This window comes from Babylonia areolata, chromosome 30, assembly GCF_041734735.1.
Source record: "Babylonia areolata isolate BAREFJ2019XMU chromosome 30, ASM4173473v1, whole genome shotgun sequence".
Classification (NCBI taxonomy): domain Eukaryota; kingdom Metazoa; phylum Mollusca; class Gastropoda; order Neogastropoda; family Buccinidae; genus Babylonia; species Babylonia areolata.
The window spans coordinates 12,727,107-12,749,713 of NC_134905.1; the positions used below are offsets into that span (position 1 = coordinate 12,727,107).

At 45.2% G+C, this 22,607-nt stretch overlaps 1 protein-coding gene across 1 annotated transcript in view; it reads right to left on the reverse strand.

The window, feature by feature from the left end:
• LOC143275567 (uncharacterized) overlaps positions 1-18,711 on the reverse strand; it is a 29,114-nt gene extending 10,403 nt beyond the window's left edge. The window contains exons 1-5 of the mRNA XM_076579768.1: positions 18,579-18,711; positions 8,422-8,535; positions 7,346-7,504; positions 4,992-5,128; positions 4,415-4,514 (exon numbers count right to left, since the gene is read on the reverse strand). Of these exons, the coding sequence (XP_076435883.1) occupies positions 4,415-4,514; positions 4,992-5,128; positions 7,346-7,504; positions 8,422-8,535; positions 18,579-18,656 (588 nt within the window). The 5' untranslated portion in view covers positions 18,657-18,711. The remainder of the gene's footprint in view (positions 1-4,414; positions 4,515-4,991; positions 5,129-7,345; positions 7,505-8,421; positions 8,536-18,578) is intronic.
• Between the last annotated feature and the right edge of the window lie 3,896 nt (positions 18,712-22,607).

Consider the following 22,607-nt stretch of genomic DNA (forward strand, 5'->3'; position numbering starts at 1 on the left):
CTGCTTAACTTGCATAAATTGGCACAGTGAGTGATGAGTGGTCATTTCATACCTGGTCAGTCATCTGACCAGAGCTGCTCTCTCTCTTGCTGTGTCGCGGGCAGTGTGAGTGTATGTCATGTGTTCTCACAACCGCTAACATCTCGCTACGTATCGCTGCACTGTGTTCTCTTCCTTAGTCTTCTCTTTCTCATCTTCTCTTCTTATATCTTCTTCTTAGCTTTTCTTATGTTCTCATAACTGTTGTAAATAAAACAATAGAAAAACCCATTTGTGACTTGCCTCTATATGTTCCTGGCCTGTGCGTGGGTATTCTCATATGTCCTTTAATTCAGTCAATCAATATTTAGTTAAGTCTTTTGTGCCGTCCTATTAGAACCACTCGGTGCACGGCTACAAAAGTGGTGTCGCCGACAGGGTTTTGATCCTTCAAAATATCCTTACGACAGGACTTTGATCCATCACAGAATAGATCCAAAATTATTTCCCTTCAATGTTACAGTTCTTTTATCAAAATTAAATCTATCCCTAAACCACAGTCCTTTACCACCAAGTCTACCTTGTTACAACTTGGCGCTGTGAGCATAGGATGTGCTAATTCTTTAAATCTCTTGTAATAGATTAAAGCTCATAGCCAAGCTATCTCTATTACATACTTGGCACTGCAAGCTAGGATCATACAGGGACAAGAGGTTGCATTAACAGTCACATTGGGATAGTCTAACATAGGAGAAGAGAGAAGACAGTGCAGCAGGTACACAAGTCCACGAAGAAACATTGCCTGCATCAAGATGGCTTCAACCGACTTCCTGCCCAAACTCCCGACACTGACCGGTGAGGAAAGCAGCAGTGAGGTCGACGACTTCATCAGTGAGGCCAGACTTATTTTCCAGCTACAGCACCTGGATGACGCGACAGTCTCTCTCTGGCTGATATCAGCCCTTGCAGGCCGATGTCACCAGCAGATCGTCAGGCTGCCAGTGGCCAAAGTGGACACCCCAGCCAAACTCCTTCACATCATTGAGGAGAACTAGGGAGATCAGCGAGACACCGCATCCCTTGCCACTGCCTTCTTCAACAGACAGCAGCAGCCCAAGGAGACGGTGACTGACTATGCATCACATCTTCGGTACCTGTGGACCAAGGTCAACAAGGCCGAAGATGGGGTGATGCAGGTGCCAGCAGCCATACTCTGCGATGCCTTTGCCAGAGGTCTTCAGCCAGCTGCACTCAGGCGTGATGTCAGGCACTTCATCCGTGACCACCCTGACAGCACCTTCGAGGCAGCAAAGGAGGTCCTGCGATGGCTGCGAGAGGACAGCCACACCTACAACATCTGCCCCGGCGTAGAAAACACAACTGTTGCCCGCCTACAGTCTCCGCTGGCCACACTCGCAGCTGAGAACACCAGCCTGCATCATCAGCTGCAGTCCACCAAGCTGGCACACTGCCCACATCCTCCACAACCAGTGCTTCACCCTTGCTGCTGTGCTGCTGACCTAGCCCCACACCCTCCACACTGTGTCTGGTGTGAACGGTCTGGCCACACAGAACACCAGTGTCGCCACAAGCGACACTACCTGAGAGCCAGGCGACTGAATGCAGACCTCCAGCCTGCAGTTCCAGCCCACAGCCAGTGTGTCGCAACTACACACACTGGGCAACCTGGACCAATGCCAGCTACTCCAGCTCCAAACCAGCGACGCAGGAGACGCTGACGCAGACGGAGGCACTACAGCACCACACCTGATGCTGTCATCCCACAGATGTCCCCACCTGTCGTCAGCCCCACACCGCAGAGGTCCAGCCAACAACCACCCTCAGTCACGCCAACTCACCCGGTCCCACTGCACCACCGGGGTGACAAAGTGTCAGACTCTGACAATGACAATGACAGTGGCGTGTGGCTGGTCAGGCCCAGACCTCGACCCAGGACATCAACCCTGCGAGCTGCACCAGAACTGCCTCCATTTCCACCAGATCCTACACCAAGGAGGTCCCTATGACTGACCTCCAGAACTGTAAACTCTGTTATGTAGGACTGAAGAAACATTTTACAGCCAGAGCTGAAACAGTGTTGCATATGTTATTTTTCATATCATTCCTGTTCATGCTGTAATTTCTTCATTTCAGATGTTTTTGCACAATTCATGTTTTATGGGTTTTTTTTCTCTTCTTGCTTAATCTAACCTGTGATCTAGCTTGTCACAAGGTCTTAGCAATGCAAAAAGTATGTCTATGAATATGCTCTCTTAACCTTCGCCGCACTGAGCTTCTGACTCGAAGATTCGTCCCAAGGTGGGCCTCTCAGACCCACATACCGCCAAAGAAGCAATGGGCGGTTTACCCCTTAATAATCCCAGTGTGGGCCTGTCAGACCCACAGGGTTGCAAAGCAGGCAAGCGAGCGATAGGGCCTAGGGCTGAATTTCAGCCGTCACCGGTGCATCTTGAAACAAGCATGGCATCACAAGCATCCATGGTGGAAGAAGCAGAGCGAGAACTTCGCGCTGCTTTGGGTGTATTGGGGTAAGTAATTCGATCGCCCATGTTGCATCCTTGTTATTATTTATTTGTGTACACTTTTGAAACATTTAAGAAATCCTGCCCGTTTTTTAAATACTTTTCGTGTTGTGAAGTTAGTTGCATGAACTGCTGCCGAGTTTCAGGAGGCAGCATAGCAACACACATAGATCTAGCGCTCTATTACGCTCTGTGTGTTATAGGGGACTAGTTTATGAATATCCATTGTGTCTATGGCTAGCAATGGCTGCAGCAACTTATCGAAATTGAATCTAAACTATTTGCGCCCTAACAATATGCATTGTGAAGCTGGTTGTCTGCAGGCAAGCGATGGTGCCATGTTTACAGTAAATTTGGATCCCCTTTCAAAAAAAGCCTTTTCCAACAAAAACGCTTTTGGAGGATTAGTTTTTATATGACACTTTTGCATCTATTGTTATATGTTTACATATGATGTACGTATCATGCGAGCTCAAGTGCACAGATTGCTCTCATAACATAACTGTTATGTTTTCATAACTGTTGTAAATAAAACAATAGAAAAACCCATTTGTGACTTGCCTCTATATGTTCCTGGCCTGTGCGTGGGAATTCATGTCTATCCTTTAATAGAGTAAATCATCATTTAGTTAGTTCTTTTGTACCATACCCTTGAATAACCACTCGGAATATATATATATATATATATATATATTTTTTTTTTTTCAAAAGGTCGTTTTTTAGAGGTTCAAAATGAGATGCTACTGCTAGTTTTCTGTGTGTGCTTGACAGCCTTCCTTTTCTGGGGTGTGACGTCATGAATGCCCTCATTGCATCATTATCTGAGCCCCTACAACATTTACAGCTAACTGTTGTGATGGAAGGGGTTATGACGACCAAGTTACTTTAATTTCTGGTGTATTCTTTTATTTCTGGTGTCTTCCCTTATGTATACAAAACTGCGCTTATCAAGCCCCTGCTAAAGAAAGCCACTCTGGATCACAACGACCTTAAAAGTTTTCGTGTGGATGTTTCATGATTACCTGCTGACGGAGTTCTTCAAAGGCGTGAATTATGTATAACTACCTGTTGGCATGGCTATAGAGTTATTCAAAGGTGTGACTGTTCTATGGTTGCCTGTTGGTGGAGGTCTTCAATGATTACCCGTCTTTTATGATTACCTGTTGATGGAATTATCTTGAAAGGCCTGTATGCTTTATGATTATCTGTTAACGGAGCTCTTCAAAGTCGTGTATGTTTTATGATTACCTGTTGACAGAGTTCTTCAAAGGGGTGTATGTTTTATAATTACCTGTTGACGGGGTTCTTCAAAGGGGTGTATGCTTTATGATTACCTGTTGACGGAATTCTTGAAAGGCTTGTATGTTTTATGCTCACTTTTGGGCGAGTTCTTCAAAGGCGTGTATATTTCATGATTATCTGTTAACGGAGTTCTTTAAAGGTGTGTATGCTTTATGATTACCTGTTGACAGAGTTCTTCAAAGGTGTGAATGTTGTATAATTACCTGTTGACGAAGTTCTTCAAAGGCGTGTATGTTTTATGATTACCTGTTGATGTAGCTCTTCAAAGGCGTGTATGCTTTATGATTACCTGTTGACATAGTTTTTCAAAGGTGTGAATGTTTTATGATTACCTGTTGACGTAGTTCTTCAAAGGCGTATATGCGTTATGATTACCTGTTGACGTAGTTCTTCAAAGGCGTGTGTGTTTTATGTTTACCTGTTGACGTAGTTCTTCAAAGGCGTGTCTGTTTTATAATTACCTGTTGACGTAGTTCTTCAAAGGCGCGTGTGTTTTATGATTACCTGTTGACGTTGTTCTTCAAAGGCGTGTATGTTTTATGATTATCTGTTGACGCAGTTCTTCAAAGGCGTGAATGTTTTATGATTACCTGTTGACGTAGTTCTTCAAAGGCGTGTATGTAGCCGAACAGTCCAGTCTTGCTGGCACCTCCCATGGGAATCACGTAGCAGGACTCTCCACTGCTTGCACTACAGAATCAAGCAATCAAATAATCAATTAATCAATCGATCAATCAGTCATTTAAGCTAACCAATCTTCAACCAACTGATTAATTCAACCAACCAGCCAACCAACTGCTCAGCCACTTGATCAGTCACAGTTGATTATCGAAATGTGTGTGGCTGGTGGTTTGGTTGGTTGGCTACAATGATAATTGATTACTTTAAATTCAGTTATTTGATAGGTCACGCATTATCTTATCTGATTTCTCTCTCTCTGCCCACCAGCTAAGCCATCCACTCCCTGTTGCCTAGACACACAGGCAGACAGACACACAGGCATATGCACATACATACAGACACATACACACACAGAGAGACAGACACACACAGAGACACATACACAGACAGACAAACACAGACAGACAAACACACACAGACACACACACACAAACACACACACACACAAACACACCCTCCCACCCCCAACCCCCATACACGCTGTACCGGATGTTCCTGACCAGACGTTGCATGCTGTCCATGACGTCAGTGTCATAGTCGTGGTGGGGAGGGACCAGGTAGACGTGGGCCTCACACAGACGATTCAGCAGCATGTTGCCCTCGCAGCCAGCTCTCTTCACGTCCTGAAAGCAAGAAACATACCACAACAAAAAAGAGCAGTGGGGCCAGCCCATATTTGGAGGTGTGTAGCCCTTTAAAGGGTGGTGTGGCCTGATTTGATCAATGTTTGTGATCATGTTGTACAGTCCGTCGTGTATTGTTTCTCAGTGAAATCACTTTCAGTGGATAAACAAACAAAACAAAACAAACAAGAAACAAAACAAAAGCGAAACATATCATATGGTCAGCATCATTTATTTGTTTGTCTATTTATTACTTATTTATTTATTCATTTATCTATTTATTTGTTAATTGATTATTTGTCTTTATTCATTTGTCTATTCATTTATAACTTTATTTGTTTATTTATTACTTGTTTGTTTATTCACGTTTATTCGTTGGCATGTTACCTATTGTACTTATTTTTCTATAATTGTTAGTAATGGAATTTTTTTTTGTTTAATGTCCCGTCACACATATCGGTGATTGAAGAAATTGTTAGTAAGTTAGAGGTCTACGCAAAAGGCATTGTGTTCATCCTAAATAAGTTTTCATTCCCACCTGGGAACCCCCTTCAGCAAACGATGAATGAATAATATGGATATTTATATTGCGCCTATCCTCCGGTCGGAGACCAAGCTGTACGCGCTTTACGAACTCTGGGGCCATTTGCACAACAGGCTGCCTACCTGTGTAAATCCGACTTACGGCTGCCATTGGGCGCTTATCATTCGTTTCCTGCGTCATTCAATCACGTTTCAGTCAATGCACACTTACACACTCAGTCATGTAACATTTTACATGTACAACCGGGTTTTTTCTTTCTTCTTTACACTGCCATGTGGGCAGACATACTCCGTTTTGGGGGGGGTGCATGATGGGTACGTTTTTATTTCCATAACCCACCGAACGCTGACATGGATTACAGGATCTTTAACGTGTGTATTTGATCTTCTGTGTGCGTATACACAAGAATGGGTACCAGGCACTGGCAGGTCTGCACATATGTTGACCTGGGAGATGGGAAAAATCTCCATGACTGAAGGATATGGATCCCGACACGAGAAACGTGCCACAAGAACAGCATCATGTTGCCCTCACAGCCAGCACTCTTCACGCCCTGGCACAGTTTCAGTTCATTTTAGTTTTAGCTTCTCAAGAAGGCGTCACTGTGCTTGGACAAATTCATATATGCTACACCACATCTGCTAGGCAGATGACTGACCAACAGAATAAACGCGTTTATTAAGGCCTTTGAGGAACAAACTAAGAGAGGGTCGCTCCGCAGCGACTTATATTTATAACATATCGTCTTCTCTAGGGAGACTGTAAAAAGCTTTGAAGTATGGTCACCTGTGTACGTCATTTGTGTCGCGTCATGTTTTCCGACGTGCGATGTTCTTTCTGTCAGGAAGTAGAAAGATACATGCCTGACCAGTAGCAGAACCCAACGTGCTTAGTCAGGCCTTGAGTGCATGCATATATTTGTGTACCTATGAGAGAGGAATTTCTCCTGCCGAATTTTGCTAGAGAACAACACTCACGTTGGCATGTGTTCTTTTTCAGTGCACAAAGTGCGTGCTGTACACGGCACCTCAGTTTATCGTCTCATCCGAACGACTGGAGGCTCAGATTGATTTTCTAGTAAATTTGGGAGAAAGTGCGAAAGCGGGATTCGAACCCAGACCCTCACGAACCCCGTATTGACAGATAAGCGTTTGAACCATTCTTCCACCTTCCTCATTCGCGTGACACAAGAAACACACCACAAGAACAGCACCAGGTTGTCCTGTCTTCACGTCCTGACACCACAAGAACAGCCAATAAAAATGTAACGATTGTTGAACTCTGTCACTCGAGTGTGTTAGTGGGGATCATCTATACATACATAAGTTATTTCTTGCAAATCACCTGGATCACACAGACACACACACACGCGCACACAGATACTCACACACAGCACACACACATGCACGAACACACACACACACACACAGATACTCACACACAGGCACACACACATGCACGAACACACACACACACACACACACACACACACACACACACACACAGAACAAAAAAAGACACACACACCAAAAAACAAAACAACCCCCCCAAAAAAAAACAAACAAAAAAAAAACAAAAAAAAACCACACACACACACGCAGACACAGGTACTCACACACAGGCACACACTTACACGAATAGACACACAGACACACACAGAGCATAAAGCTCACTGTGATATCGGTACGCAGGAAGAGATGAGGCGTGAGACCCAGCTGCCTCGCGGACACAGCAACAGCCCGACAATGATTGGACAGAAATTCTCCGCACGTGATCACGTGACGGCAGCCTTGGTCAACAGCGTCGGCCAACAAAAATTCCAGTTTTCTGATCTGGAACAAGGTGTATGGAGGACATGAAAAGTAGAAACGCATATGTATGAGGTCATGAAACACTTGCAGATAATTCTACCCTTTGCCTTAACTGAAATCCACCGATTACCCATGTTCTATTATTTATAACTATAATTCACTCTTCTTCTTCTCCTTCACCTCCTTCTCATTATCATTCATTTATCATTATTAATATTATTATTATTATCATCATCATCTTGCCAGATGAGAGCTGGGTTTTCTTTGTCAGGCGAGTGCTGATACAACTGTATGTTTTTATGGGTTTTTTGATGAATGCTGACAGCTGACAGCCACTGGCCGAACATTGTGCGCCCATCATTTTGTGCTTTCCCACCATGTACGCGGGCAGAAAGTGTTCACACTGGCCACCAGCTGTCTCCAGCCGTGTGCTTTTTGATTATCTCGTGTAGACAGATGAGACCGGAAAGATGGATGGTTCAAGGGACAGAACTCTTCAATAGCGCGAATCCCAATATTTCTTTCTTCCGTTTTGAGGACGCCGTATTGTTTCTAGCTGACAGAGCTCTCTCTCTCTCTCTCTCTCTCTCTCTGAATGTGTGTGTGTGCTGGTGTGTCAGGCTGACAGCAGCTGGCTGTGTCTAGTGTGAACGTAGCCTTAGAAAGGGGGGTGGGAAGGGAAGGAGGAGGAGGAGGAAAGGGCGGGCATTCTTCAGACACAAGTGACCTAGGATTTTAATGTATATGTTGTTGTTCCAGTTCCTGTTCAAATCAAACTGCCGATCTCATCACGAAAATTCCACAATGACTGTATCCGATAAGTGTTTGTCGATCACTACAAGTAGTGGCCTCCGTCTGCCTCACAAAACGAAGGATTAGCGTCAGTTGCTGCCACCTACCCCCGCACACTCCATCAACCCCTCACCCCACACAATTACCTTGTTACCAGACAAAGCACAGCCTGTGAGGTCATCCCGTTTCACACTGACACTGAAGTCTTCAGGAACTCCCGGTAATTTCCAGGGGTGGATAGGGGTGTTGGTCATGGCCAGCTGGAAACAAACACACACACACGATACGTCCCCTCCGGACACACAATAACTCTACATAATCTTATTTCTCGCTCATTCTTACTTGTCAAAGGGGAAGAGGCCCCCCGATGTATTCCTTGTGACGAGCCTCTCACAGTGAAACACGTGCTCATTGATTGCTGGGATCAGTATGACGTTATACACGGCGGACAATTTGAAGACTTTGTTTCGTGATGTCCCTCCGTGGACGCTAATGGACTTCTTGAAAGAAGTGAACATTTTAAATCAGATTTGAATGTTTTAAACTCGGGCAGTTTTTTTTTCTTATAATTTATTTGTTATTTAAAAAAGAAGACGACTTTTTGAGCGTAATGATTGAGCAATGATTAGTTTTCATTACACTTTTTTACCATTGGCTGGAAGTAGATTGCAACGTGGCGATAGCCTTGATATGGCCTTTGTGGTCGGCAAGGATCTAAGCACCATACTTTGATTTGATTTGACATAATTTTATCCGCGCACATGACGATTATATATATATATATATATATATATATATATATATATATATATATAGTAGGCCTCCTTCGGTCACGACTGACCATGGATAGAGTATATCCGACCGAGTGTCTAATTGGGCTGTCTGCTTGGACCAAGCAGCGTCGCCTATGACTGTAGAGACCGATGCGCAGCGATCACATGTGTAAGCTGATGCTGGTCTGTTGGCAGCCGTCCCTTTTCTGCAAGCTCGCTTTTCTGCTGCAGCAGCTGACAGTTTGTCCTCACCAATCCGTAGCTGATTCTTGAGAGTGCTTCTCCATCTGTTGCGGTCATCTGCAAGGTCCTCCCAGGACTCAGTGTTGATCTCAAGTGCCTTCATGTCACGCTTGCAAACGTCTTTGTATCTCAGCTGTGGGCGGCCGATGCTTCTCTGCCCGTGGCGAGCTCTCCATAAAAGATGTCTTTTGGGATGCGACCATCTTCCATGCAGCGAACGTGGCCCAGCCAGCGCAGCCGACGCTGTCTCAGCATGGTATACATGGTCGGGAGGCCAGCGCGAGTCAGGACTTCGGTGTTTGTCACCTTGTCTTGCCAGGAGATGCCGAGAATGCGCCGTAGGCTTCTCAGGTGGAAGGTATTGAGCCTTTTCTCCTGACGAGCATGTGTGGTCCACGCCTCACTGCCATACAGCAAGGTGCTGAGGACGCAGGCGTTGTATACAGCCATCCTTGTCTTCGTGGTTAGCTTGGGATTTGTCCACGCTCTTTGTGTGAGGCGGGCGAGCGTTGTGGCTGCCTTCCCGAACCTCTTGTCGATCTCGGTGTCAAGGGAGAGGTTGTCGGTGATGGTGGACCAAAGGTAAGTGAATTGATGGATGGCTTCAAGCTCGTAGTCATCAATGGTGATGACTGGTGGAAATGGCGTGTCTTGGCCTAGGACATTTGTCTTCTTGAGACTGATTGTCAGACCGAAATCTTTGCAGGCCTGGGAGAAGCGGTCCATTAGTGACTGCAAGTACTGCTAGGTGTGGGTCACAAATGCGGCATCATCAGCAAAGAGCATGTCTCTGATGAGGGCTTCGCGGACTTTTGTCCTTGCACTGAGGCGGGCGAGATTGAAGAGCCTGCCATCTGATCTGGTCTGCAGGTAGATCCCTTCTTGCGCTGTGCTGAACGCATGTCTCAGGAGAAGAGCAAAGAAGATTCCAAATAGGGTGGGGGAGAGGACACAGCCTTGCTTGACACCGCTGCGTACGTCGAAGGGCTTGGAGAGGTTACCATTAAACTGCACCGTCCCTTTCATGTTGGAGTGGAAGGACTCAATCAAGCTGTGCAGTTTTGGGGGGCAGCCGATCTTTCGAAGAGCCATGAAAAGGCCGTCTCTGCTGACTAGGTCAAAGGCCTTGGTAAGGTCAATGAATGCGACATACAGGGGTATCCTCTGCTCCCTGCACTTCTCCTGGATTTGGCGAAGGGAGAAGATCATGTCTACCGTGGATCTCTCTGCTCGGAAACCGCACTGTGATTCCGGATAAGCGCGTTCGGCCAGTTTCTTCAGGCGAATTAGGAGGACCCGAGCGTAGACTTTGCCTACAATGCTGAGAAGTGAGATGCCTCTGTAGCTGTTGCAGTCACTCCTTTCACCCTTGTTTTAGTAGAGGGTGATAATCTTGGCGTCCCTCATGTCCTGCGGTACAGCTCCCTCATTCCAGCACTGACAGAGAACTGTGTGCAGAGGATGCAAAAGAGTAGTCTTGCAGTGTTTAATGAGGTCTGTGGGAATTCCGTCACTGCCAGGTGCCTTGCCTGATGTCAGGCTGTTAATGGCCTTGCTGAGTTCGTCCTCAGTTGGCTCTGCGTCAAGTTCTTCCATGACCGGCATGCACTTGATGGCATCGAGGGCTGAGGTGGACACCGTGTTTTCTGTGGAGTAGAGGTCGGAGTAGTGTTCCACCCATCTCTCCATCTGCTGGCTAGGATCGTTGATTACTTCCCCAGTGGAGGATTTGAGGGGAGCAGTCTTGCTCTGTGTTGGTCCCAGTGCCTTCTTGATACCATCATACATCCCTCGGATGTTGCCTCTTTCAGCAGCATTCTGTATCTCTTCGCTGAGCTCTGTCCAGTACTCATTTGCACATCGCCTGGCATTAAACTGAACCTTACTCTTGGCGGCCCTGAGGATTTGCACGTTCTTCTCACTGGGTGACCGTTTATACTATATATTGGCCACAATACTGGGAGTCATCTCTGATGATTTGGCCTCAAACCAGTCCAAAGGTGGCCATAGTAATGCGGTGCATTGTGTCTCGTAGCGTTTCCCATCTTTCTGTGGCAGAGTCTCTGGGCTGCAATGCATCGAATTCTCTCTCAAAGGCCTCTGCGAACTGTTCTACAAGGTCTGGCTGAGACATATTGCTGACGTCAATGCGAGAGTTCCCTTGTTTCTTTGAGCAGTGGAACTTCTTTGGTTGCAATCTGATCTTGCAGCATACCAGAGAGTGGTCCGTGTCGCAGTCTGGGCTGTGGTAAGAGCGAGTGTGGAGGAGGTTTTTGATGGCAGCTCTAGGATCAGATCCAGCTGGTGTCAATGTTTTGAGCGCGGGTGCCTCCAGGAGACTTTGTGTTGGGGCTTCGTCTTGAAGAAGGAGTTGGCGATGCACAGTTCATGGCAGGTAAAAAACTCAAGTAGTCGCTGTCCGTTCTCATTCATTTTCCCCACTCCAAAGGAACCGAGACAGGAGGGCCACAAATCGTTGTCTGCACCCACTCTGGCAATGAAGTCGCCCAGGAGAACAAGTTGTTATGTCCTGGGGATGTTCCTTATGGTTGATGCGAGATTTTCGTAGAACTCATCCTTGGCGTCTGGAGAGGCGGACAGTGTTGGAGCATATGCGCTGACGAGAGTGACAAAGCCTTCGGAGGTGTTGAGGCGGAGAGTCAGGAGTCGTTCTGAACCGCCGCTGCCTGGTTCGATCATGTTCAGTAGGCTGTTCCTGACTGCAAAGCCTACCCCGTACTCTCTTGGGGCATCAGAGCTCTTTTCTTGCCAGAAGAAGGTGTAGTCCCTCTCCTTTTGTGTTCCTGAGTCAGCCAGCCGTGTTTCCTGCAGAGTGACAATGTCCACATTTAGTCTCTTCAGCTCGCTGTTTATGACGGCCGTCTTTCTGGCGAAGCTGATGTCTTGCAGATCTTGGGAGAGCCCAGGCATCATTGTCCGGACATTCCAACTGGCCAGTTTCATTGTTGATCCGTTTCTTGAAGTTTTCTTTTTGCCTGGTGCGGAAATTAACGACCTGCTTGTCGGATATTCTCCTAATCTTCATACACCCATAGAAGAAGGTAGGTCGTGGCGGGACAGCATCTAACTGGCTGGGGGCTGCCCAGCTTGGGCGGGCGGTAGCTGTCCAGTGGGACGCGAGGGTCCCTCCCACCGTCAAAAGCAACCCCTGGCGTCGGCTCTACGCCAATTAAGCGCTAACTTATAACCGGTAACTGTTGCTCCATGTGTTGTTCCGACGCTAGTGCTGATAGCGAAGCTGGAGTGCCCTCTCCAGGTTTTAGGTGGAAGGTGTTTGTGGATGGATGGACGGATATAAGCCTGGGCAATGTGATATGGAAGACAGGCTGTTGCCCATGCAGCTTGTCCCCCCCCGCCCCCTCTCCACCTCGCTGACAGATCCAAAGGAACAGCAAGGCTGTTACGTTTTGGCGCCAACGCCGCTGCAGGAGCTGCCGGAAAGTGACAGTTTGCCATCCAACCGCCTTAGGGGCCCCGCACCGGATTTTCTGTCAGGGTTTACTCCCTTAGCTAGGTGGCCGCAGGTAGCTCTCCAGAGCTGACGCCCTTTGATGGGTCATTTAATTCCACCAGGGTGTCTAGCCACCCTCTTCACCATTCTCCTGAGAGGACTGGTGGGGGTGCTGGTTTAGTCGCCAGCAAGTCGACCCTGTTACAGGTAGTACTGGGATCCAGGTTACCAGTAGCAGATATATCTATCTGACCTGACCACGTCCTGACACTTGCAAACCAAGCAACTCGTACAGAAGAGGCTGCGTGAGATGAAGAACACCTGATGGGAGAGAAAGTCCGAAGAGTTTCAGTCCGCTGCTGATGCTCATGACATGAAGACCTTCCATGATGGTCTCCAAGCTGTGTATGGGCCGAGAGTCACAGGATCAACCCCTGTCCGAGCCTTGGACCAGACCACCCTCCTGAAAGACAAGAAAGACATCCTTGCCCGCTGGGCAAAGCATTTCAACACCCTCCTTAACAGGGACTCGTCCGTATCTGACGAGGTGATTGCAGCCCTCACACAGCTACCAGTCAATGACTCGCTAGCTGCCCCTCCCACGAAGGCCGAGACCTGGAAGGCCCTGAAAATGACAACGTCAGGAAAAGGACCAGGATCGGATGGAATTTAAGCTGACATCTACAAGTATGGAGGCGAGGTGCTGACAGACAAGCTGACCGCCCTGTTCCAGTCTATCTGGGAGAGAGGGGAGGTCCCCCAGGATTTCAAGGATGCTTCAATTGTCCACATTTACAAACGGAAGGGAGACAAAAACATCCTGCGATAACCACCGTGGAATCTCTCTCCTCTGCATCGCCGGCAAGATCTTCGCCCGCATCATAATGAACAGACTGGTTAACCATGTCTCCATCACAGTCATCCCTGAAGCACAGTGCGGCTTCCGCTCAGGCAGGGGAACATGTGACATGGTGTTTGCCGTACGCCAGATGCAAGAGAAGTACCGTGAGCAGAACAAGGAGCTCCACATAGTCTTTGTAGACCTGACTAAGGCCTTCGACACGGTGAACCGCCGTGGTTTGTGGAAGATCCTCCTAAAGTTCGGCTGCCCAGAGAGCCTAATCCAGCTGATTGCGTCATTCCACGATGGCATGCAGGCGAGAGTACAGGAAAATACTGACATATTCCCTGTGGTAAATGGAGTGAAGCAGTGGTGCATCCTGGCACCCACACTGTTCTCCATTCTCTTCTCTGCCATGCTGATTGACGCCTTCCAAGACTGTGACCGGGGCATCTACATTCAGTTTCGCACAGATGGCAAACTTTTCAACTTGCAGCGACTCCATGCCAGGTCCAGGGTGTTTGAGGCACTGTTGAGAGAGTTCCTCTTCGCTGATGACTGTGCGCTTGCTGCACACCCCCATGAGGACATGCAGTTCATTATGGGCAGGTTCTCAACCTCCTGCAGGCGATTTGGACTCACCATCAGCCTCAGCAAGACCGAGACCATGTACCAACCAGCTAGCTCACAGAACACTAGTGCCTCCCCCCACCTGCAATCAAGATTGATGACACAGAGATCAAGTCAGTCGACAAGTTTTGCTACCTGGGCAGCAACGGAGCCCTTGATGCAGAAGTGACGCTGCGCATCGCCAAGGCCAGCTCCGCCTTTGGCAAACTCAACAACAGGCTGTGGAAAAACAAAGGCATTAGGTTCAGCACCAAAATTAAAACCTACAGAACTGTTGTGCTGACCACCTTGTTGTACTGGTGTGAAACATGGACGACGTATCGCCGTCACATTCAACAACTTGAGCAGTTTCACCAGAGATGCCTACGAAAGGTCCTCGGCATAAAGTGGCAAGACAGGGTCTCCAACCTCCAGGTCCTAGAGAGGAGCGACCTACCCAGCATCGAAAGCCTACTGATCCAGTGCCAGCTACGCTGGACAGGACACGTTGTCCGCATGACAGACAGCAGGATCCCGAAGATGCTTTTGTATGGCCAGCTGAAGGAAGGCCACCGCGAACTTGGAAGACCCTGAAAGCGCTTCAAGGACACATTGAAGACAAACCTCAAAGCCTGTGACATAGACATCGCTTCCTGGGAAACTGATGCCCTTGACCGTTCTCGCTGGAGGATGCTGTGCTCTAGTGGCATAAAGACGTTTGAAAACAAGAAAGAGGGCTCAACGTCTGGAGACGTTTTCCCTTGCAACACCTGTGGGAAGTGCTGCGCATCCAGAATCGGCCTCTTCTCCCATACGAGGACACACACCGACAGATAAGCCTGCCTGCCTACTCATCCGTCGGTTCAATGGGAGACTCAATCATATATATATTGCAATTGTGTGTGTGTATACCGCAATTGTCATGAATACACACACACACACACATATATATATATATCTATGTATGTATGTATACACACATATAACGATTGATTCAGTATTCCATAGATCCATAGACAGCCAACACCTGCACAAGACAGGCAATCACCAGGTATTCCCCAGAGTCCACAGGGGACATTCATCAGAACAACTACTGCAAGATGATATATTCTTCAAACAGACACTGACCCTTTGTGTGTGTGATGGTCGTCAAAAACAAAAAAACAAAACCCACAAAAAACCCACCTTCATCAGAGACTTAATTACCACACGAGATATTCCATGAACAATTACAACACACAAAAAAGAAGAAAAAACAGGCAACACCTGTGCAAAGCCGGTGTCAATGTCAGCTCGTTAAAGATAATTGAGTGTCTGCTTTTCGCTTTGTTTTTCTCCTGTTCAAAAGCAGAATATGACCATAATAAATGTCGAACAAAGCTTAGTTGTTTTTTCTTGTGAAAATGTGTGTGTGTGTGTGTGTGTGTGTGTGTGTGTGTGTGTGTGTGTGTGTGTGTGTGTGTGTGTGTGTGTGTGTGTTTCTTAATAAAAAATAATATAATTTATATATATCTTACATTTTTTCCTAACACCCAGAACGCTGAAAGTAAATGAAAGGAGCACATTAAAATGTGTACAGTGCGCGCGCGCGGTGTGTGTGTGTGTGTGTGTGTGTGTGCGCGCGCGAGCAGTGTGTGTGTGTGTGTGTGTGTGTGTGTGTGTGTGTGTGTGTGTGTGTGTGTGTGTGTGTGTGTGAGAGAGAGAGAGAGAGAGAGAGAGAGAGAGAGAGAGAGAGAGAGAGAATTTATGTGTTGAAAAAGCCGACATACAAGAATATTTTCGATGAGACAAAAAAAAAGTTCTTTTTTTCATAACTATGATATGCACCAGCTTAACCTGCTTAAATTATTTAGTAATTCTTTTTTTAACATATCTAATTGTCATTTGTTGATTTCGCTTATCTATTGTTTCATTCAACATTATTTTCATGTTACAGCGTTCTCTTTGCTGCTTATAATTAATTGGCCCAATTCCACACACACACACACACACACACACACACACACACACACACATTCACACTGACATATGTAGGGCCTACGCTATGTACACGTCTCGCAGACACATGAAGCATCACTCACGCACGTGTAAACACACACACACACACACACACACACACACACACACACACATGTAATAGAGTATAGCTTGGCTATGAGCTATAATTTATTGTAAGATATTAAAAGACTTAGCACATCCTTGCTCACAGCGCCAAGCGTAACAAGGTACACTTGGTGGTAAAGGGCTGTGGTTTAGGGATGGATTCAATTTTTTTATATAAAAGAGCTGAAACCTTCAAGGGGACAATTTTGGATACATTTTGTGATGGATCCCTATCCTGTCGTAAGAATATTTTTGAAGGATCAAAATCCTGTCGGCGACGCCACTTTTGTTGCCATGTACCGAGTGGTTCTGATAGGGTACGGACGGTGCAAAAGAACTAAACTAAATGATGATTGAATGTATTAAAGGATAGACGAGAATTCCCGTGCACAGGCCAGGAACATATTGAGGCCAGTCACAAATGGGTTTTTCTATTGTTTTATTTACAATAGTTATAAGAACATAAGAAAAGAAGATAAAAACTAAAGGAGAAGAACAGAAGATATAAAAAGAGAAGACTAAGAAGAAGACAGTGCCTGGAATGACATAAACAAGTGTCATATAAGCACAACATGTCGGCACAAGTGAATAGTAAAATACATGTGTACATATTACATGGAAAGACTATCACTCGGGTTTGGGATATGTGTGAAGACCAAACACTGACATCAAATGACATTTCTGATACATTTAAATAGTGCAGTTAAAGTGATTGAAGCTATGCTGATTTAGTGAAGGTACACTGACAGCATAGATTAGGTAAAGCTTATACTGTGTCAAAGTGACTCAAATGAATCAGTTTATCATGTAGCACTATACTGGAGTAAGCCATATAGGAGAGAGCATGATAACTAAATTACAATTAACAGACTGATACATATCAGGTGGTTTTAACCAATAACTGATATTAATCAAACACTATCTTGTAATCACCACAACAGAATACTACACACATCTTAGAGTACTGAGCATCAGTGAAACACTAACCTTCATCAGTGACAGCAAATGAGAAAGAACACATCATATGCACCCACTAGAATATTCTTGAACAAACTATTAGTGTCCAGAGACATCACTGACTGTGACGTTAGAAGAATCAAATGGAACCCTGCTCCAAGCATATGACGACATGGCAATTATTTAGATCAATCATAGCCGAGCTGTGACTAGCATGTCAAAGCAATAACTGAACAAAGCAATAACTGAACATACTCATATGAACACAAGTACTGTGTCAAACAATACAATTTACAAATCAACACATTCTACACACTAGTACTTGCAGCGATACGTAGCGAGATGTCAGCCGTAGTGGGGACACACATGACACAGCAAGAGAGAGAGAGAGAGAGAGAGAGCAGCCCTGGTCAGATGACTGACCAGGTATGAAATGACCACTCATCACTCACTGTGCCAATTTATGCAGGTTAAGTGGACTATAAAGACAGTCACGTGTGCTGCAAAGCAGATCGGCACAAATCAGGCCAAATCCGACGACAACTGTGTTTCTCACAAGGTGTTCAGTGACAGATTTCTAAATGATCCCTGAACCGATTTATGTCGGATAAATGCAAAAGAAAAAGCTTAACACCTACTTTCTAATGAGTATAAAATGAAGTGTTGACTATTTACGATGAATTTAAAATCTTAATTTAAGTCACCTGAACAGGGCCAGTGAAAATTATAAACTGCGTTAAATCAGTTTAACGTAGGCAAACATAAATGGAATAGACTTATAGATGGAATTGCGACGATTCTGCCAGTATATAATACTTGTAGTTTATTGATCCGACAAAAGAGATATTAATTAAATACCACGAAGAAGAAACACAGATTCCAGCTCAGCCAATAGCATACCGTGACGCAACACTGGTCGAGCCGTGAGTAGGTTGTTTGGCGAAGAGGACAAAATGATGTAAGGGAGTGACGTCACACATTGTGCACGTGGGTTAGTTGTGACAACTGTCGTCTGCTAATACAGCTTGTGCGTGAGGCAAGTATTGGAGCAAGCATAGCGCTTGGTCACACACACACACACACACATATATATGTATGCATGTATGTATGTAAAACACACACACACACACACACACACACACAGATATATATATATATATATATATATATATATATATATGCACACACACACACACACACACACACACACATCTATATACATATATATGCATATATATATATGCATGTAAAACACACACACACACACACTAACACACACACTAACACACACACGCGCGCACTCACCTGTATCCTTTTCTTGGGAATGTAGCTGAGAGTTGCCGCCCATTCCGGTGGCTTATACGTCTCCAGTTGTCCATACATGTCGCTGCTGACAGAAAAACAGCACAGGCCAAATGTCAACCGCGGACCTGAGAAGAGCAAGTTCACAATTATGCATTCCACCGACACGGCTGGTGGATTTATAAGCTGAGCGAGGAGACACAATATTAATTCTATCGCTGTTAACTGCAGCAGCTGCTGCGTACATGAACTGGGCATGTAAAACACCAACGCAGTAGCCGAGTGGTTAAAGCGTTGAACTCGAATTTCGGTGACGGCGCCTGGTGGGTAAAGGGTGGAGATTTTTCCGATCTCCCTGCTCAACATAATTATGTGCAGACCTGAACCCCCTGATCAAAATACGCCCGTTAAAGATCCGGTAATCCATGTCAGCGTTTAGTACGTTATGGAAACAAGAATATACCCAGCATGAACACCTCCGAAAAACGGAGTATGGCTGCATACATGGGGGGGGGGGGGGGGGGGGGGGGGGGTAGATAACAAAACGGTCATACACGTAAAACATATCATGTCTGTCTCAGTGTGTGTGTGTGTGTGTATGTGTGTGTGTGTGTGTTCGCGTCTGAAATCGGATTAGAATGACACAGGACACGAATGATGAGTGCCCAGTGGCAGCCATCAGTCGGCTCTACCCAGGTAGCCAGCCTGTTGTGCAAAATAAATGACCCCGTGTTTGTAAAACGCTTAGAGCTTGGTCTCCGACAGAGGATAGGCGCTATATATCAACACATTCATATCAACACAGTGCTCACAGAAGTTTTGACACATTCTGTCACACATTCATATCAACACAGTGCTCACAGAAGTTTTGACACATTCTGTCACAATGTCTGTCAATTCATCCGCTGCCTCAACAAACACAATCCAGTCTGTGCTTTCGAGACAGCCCCACATAGTGTCAACGGCGTCAACAGTCCAGTCACGAGTTTTCCTGGTCAGAGGCGCTTGCCGTTTTACAAGGGGTCTGTAGCGTGGAATCATGTGCACCAGGTTATGGTCTGTAGAGACAAACAGGCATCCTGCACGTTCGAGTAAGAGAGGTCAATAGTCTTGTCCTTGCGTTTTGGTACAGAAACCTGTTGGTAGAAATTTGAAACTGTTTTATCATTTAAGAGTGCAGTGATTAAAATCGCCATTCAAAAATACTAACGAGTCAGGTGCCTGTATTATGCCAGGATCGTGTAAGTGACTTGCCAGTGACATCACTGGGGTTGGCACATGGATGAACATACACAACTGTCAAATGCACGTGCATAATTTCTCTCGGCAGGTAGTAAAGCCTCGCTCAGTCCAAGGGTCATGAACTTCAAAGCTGACGAGTAACGATGTAATTTCATTTTACAACAGCAATATTTACAGGCATATGAACACACTCTCCCTTCCCCCTACTTCATGTGTCCTGCCCCCCCCCCCCCTTCCCCCCACCCCCCTTCTCTTCCCCTCCTTTCCCATGCCCACCCCCTGCCAGTCCCTACACTACTACAACTACTACTTGATATCTCAGTTGCTTCACCAAACTGTTTATGGAAAACATGACCATTTATAAAGGTATGATCACATCTCTTTAATTAAATATACCCGTGCATGTAAATAGAACAAGAAAACACAAGGCCTTGCACAAAGTATAACTACAAAAGAACGGCTTGATCAATCTTTTAAAGACAGTTTCCAAACTATGAGAACGGATCTTGCAATCACAATATAGTTAGCTAACCTTTTCTCCATGGCAGCACGTAAATCACATTCCAAAAACTAAATCACCCCAAAACAAGGTGAACACAACAGCAGCAACGTTTGGTGGAATGAAAACTGCGAACGCACAATAGATGAAACGAAACTGATCCATAAAGCAAACGAAGAACAAAGACCTGTCAATAGTTCATTACAATGACGTGAAAACTGCCAACAAAGCCAGTGTCTAAACGATAGCACACGCAAAAGAGAAGTAATGGCACACACTTTGCAAATCAGAGATCACCGATCACCAAAATCACAATAACAACAACACGGGAAACGAATGACGAGCGCCAGTCGGCTCTACCCAGGGATGCAGTCTGTTGTGCAACTGACTCACTGTTTGTAAAGCACATAACGTTTGAACCCACCTGAGATACAAAACATTAACTAAATAAACAAAAAGGGAAGAAAAATATTATGAACAGACTCATATTTTTGTGAAAAGAAAAATGTTGACCAGCTACTAATACATGAAGCAGATTTCCCCAGGGGGGTGAACAACAATTTTGACTTTTAGTGAAACAGACAACGAAAAAAGAAAAGAAAAGAAAAAAGGCAAGACGTAAAACAGTATATTAGCGACGTTTTTTCGATGTAAACAAGGCATATGATCAACTGCAAATGTGGTAATAATATCGGCTTCTACACACACACACACACACACACACACACACACACACAACAAGAAAACAAAGCCGTTTGTAGATTATATACAAAAATGTCTGTTTTGTGTGAAGGGGTCGAACATGTGTAAAATTGGTTAAACGCGATATCTCCCGCAGACTGAAGCTTGATCAGTGTGATCAGTGTAAACTGATTTTGATGTGTACATATTATTATTATCATGATAATGATTCTTTTTATGATTATGATTAAATCATTATTATCATCATTTGCTGTTGTTGTTGTTGCTGTTGTTATTTCTGGGCTGAAAACCAGTCCTTTTTTTCCATTATATCTTTAAAAAAAATACAATTTTTATTAAACAGACTCAGAGAAACCTCAACGTTAAACAATGTACCAAGAAAGCCAGTTATGATAACGTTAGAAGACCAGTTGACAACCATTCAGTACACATACAAAATGTAAATGAGTGTCATCATCATCGTCATCGTGACCATCGACATCATCATCGTCATCATTTCCAGCCACTGGTTTGTTGGCCTAGAGATAACGCGTCCGCCTTGGAAGCGAGAGAATCTGAGCGCACTGGTTCGAATCCCATAGTAGCCAGTATTCCCCCCCCACCCCCAACCCCCACCCCCACCCCTCCACCAGACCTCGAGTGGTGGTCTGGACGGAAGTCATTCGGATGAGACGAGAAACGGAGGTCCAGTGTACAACATGCACTTCGCGCACGTAAAAGAACCCACGGCAACGAAAGGGTTGTCCCTGGCAAAATTCTGTAGTAAAACCCACTTCGATGTGAAAAAAAGGGTGGCGCTGTCAGTGTAGAGACGCGCTCTCCCTGAGGAGAACAGCCCGATTTCCACACAGAGAAATCAGTTGTGACGAAAAGAGTAATACAAAGTATCAGTATCAGTAGCTCAAGGAGGCGTCACTGCGTTCGGTCAAATCCATATACGCTACACCACATCTGTCAAGCAGAAAAAATAAATAAAAATAAAATAAAATAAAATAACAAAAAATAAAAAATAAAAAAATAAAAAAATAAATAAAATTAATATAATAAAAAAAGAGATAAATACGTAAAAATACTACTACTACTACTATTATTTTAGGCGCAAAATCTTTATGAAGTCAACTCTGAGCGGAAAAAAAGACAAAAAAAAGACTGACAACAATGATGATAAATAAGCAAATGAATGTAAAACATGCAGACACACACACACACACACACACACACACACACACACACACACACACACACACACACACACACACATAACAGATATGCAACAAACATACAATGCACCTCTACGTAGACCGCTATGGCGGGCTGTCATCGACTGCCTGACACAACAGCATGCATGATCCTGTGTCGATGTGCGTGTGACCGAAACCTGACTGACAGACACGGTAAACGAATGACAAAGAGCGTCGAAAGACAGCTGTCAATCGGCTCTACCCAGGCAGGAAATCTGTTGTGCACATGTCCCTGTGTTTGTACAGCGCTTATTGTTTGGTCTCTGACTGAAGACAGGCGCTACTTTATAATAATAATAACAATGATAATGCACCATTTCCCCAATGTTCATAACAAAAACGTTCACT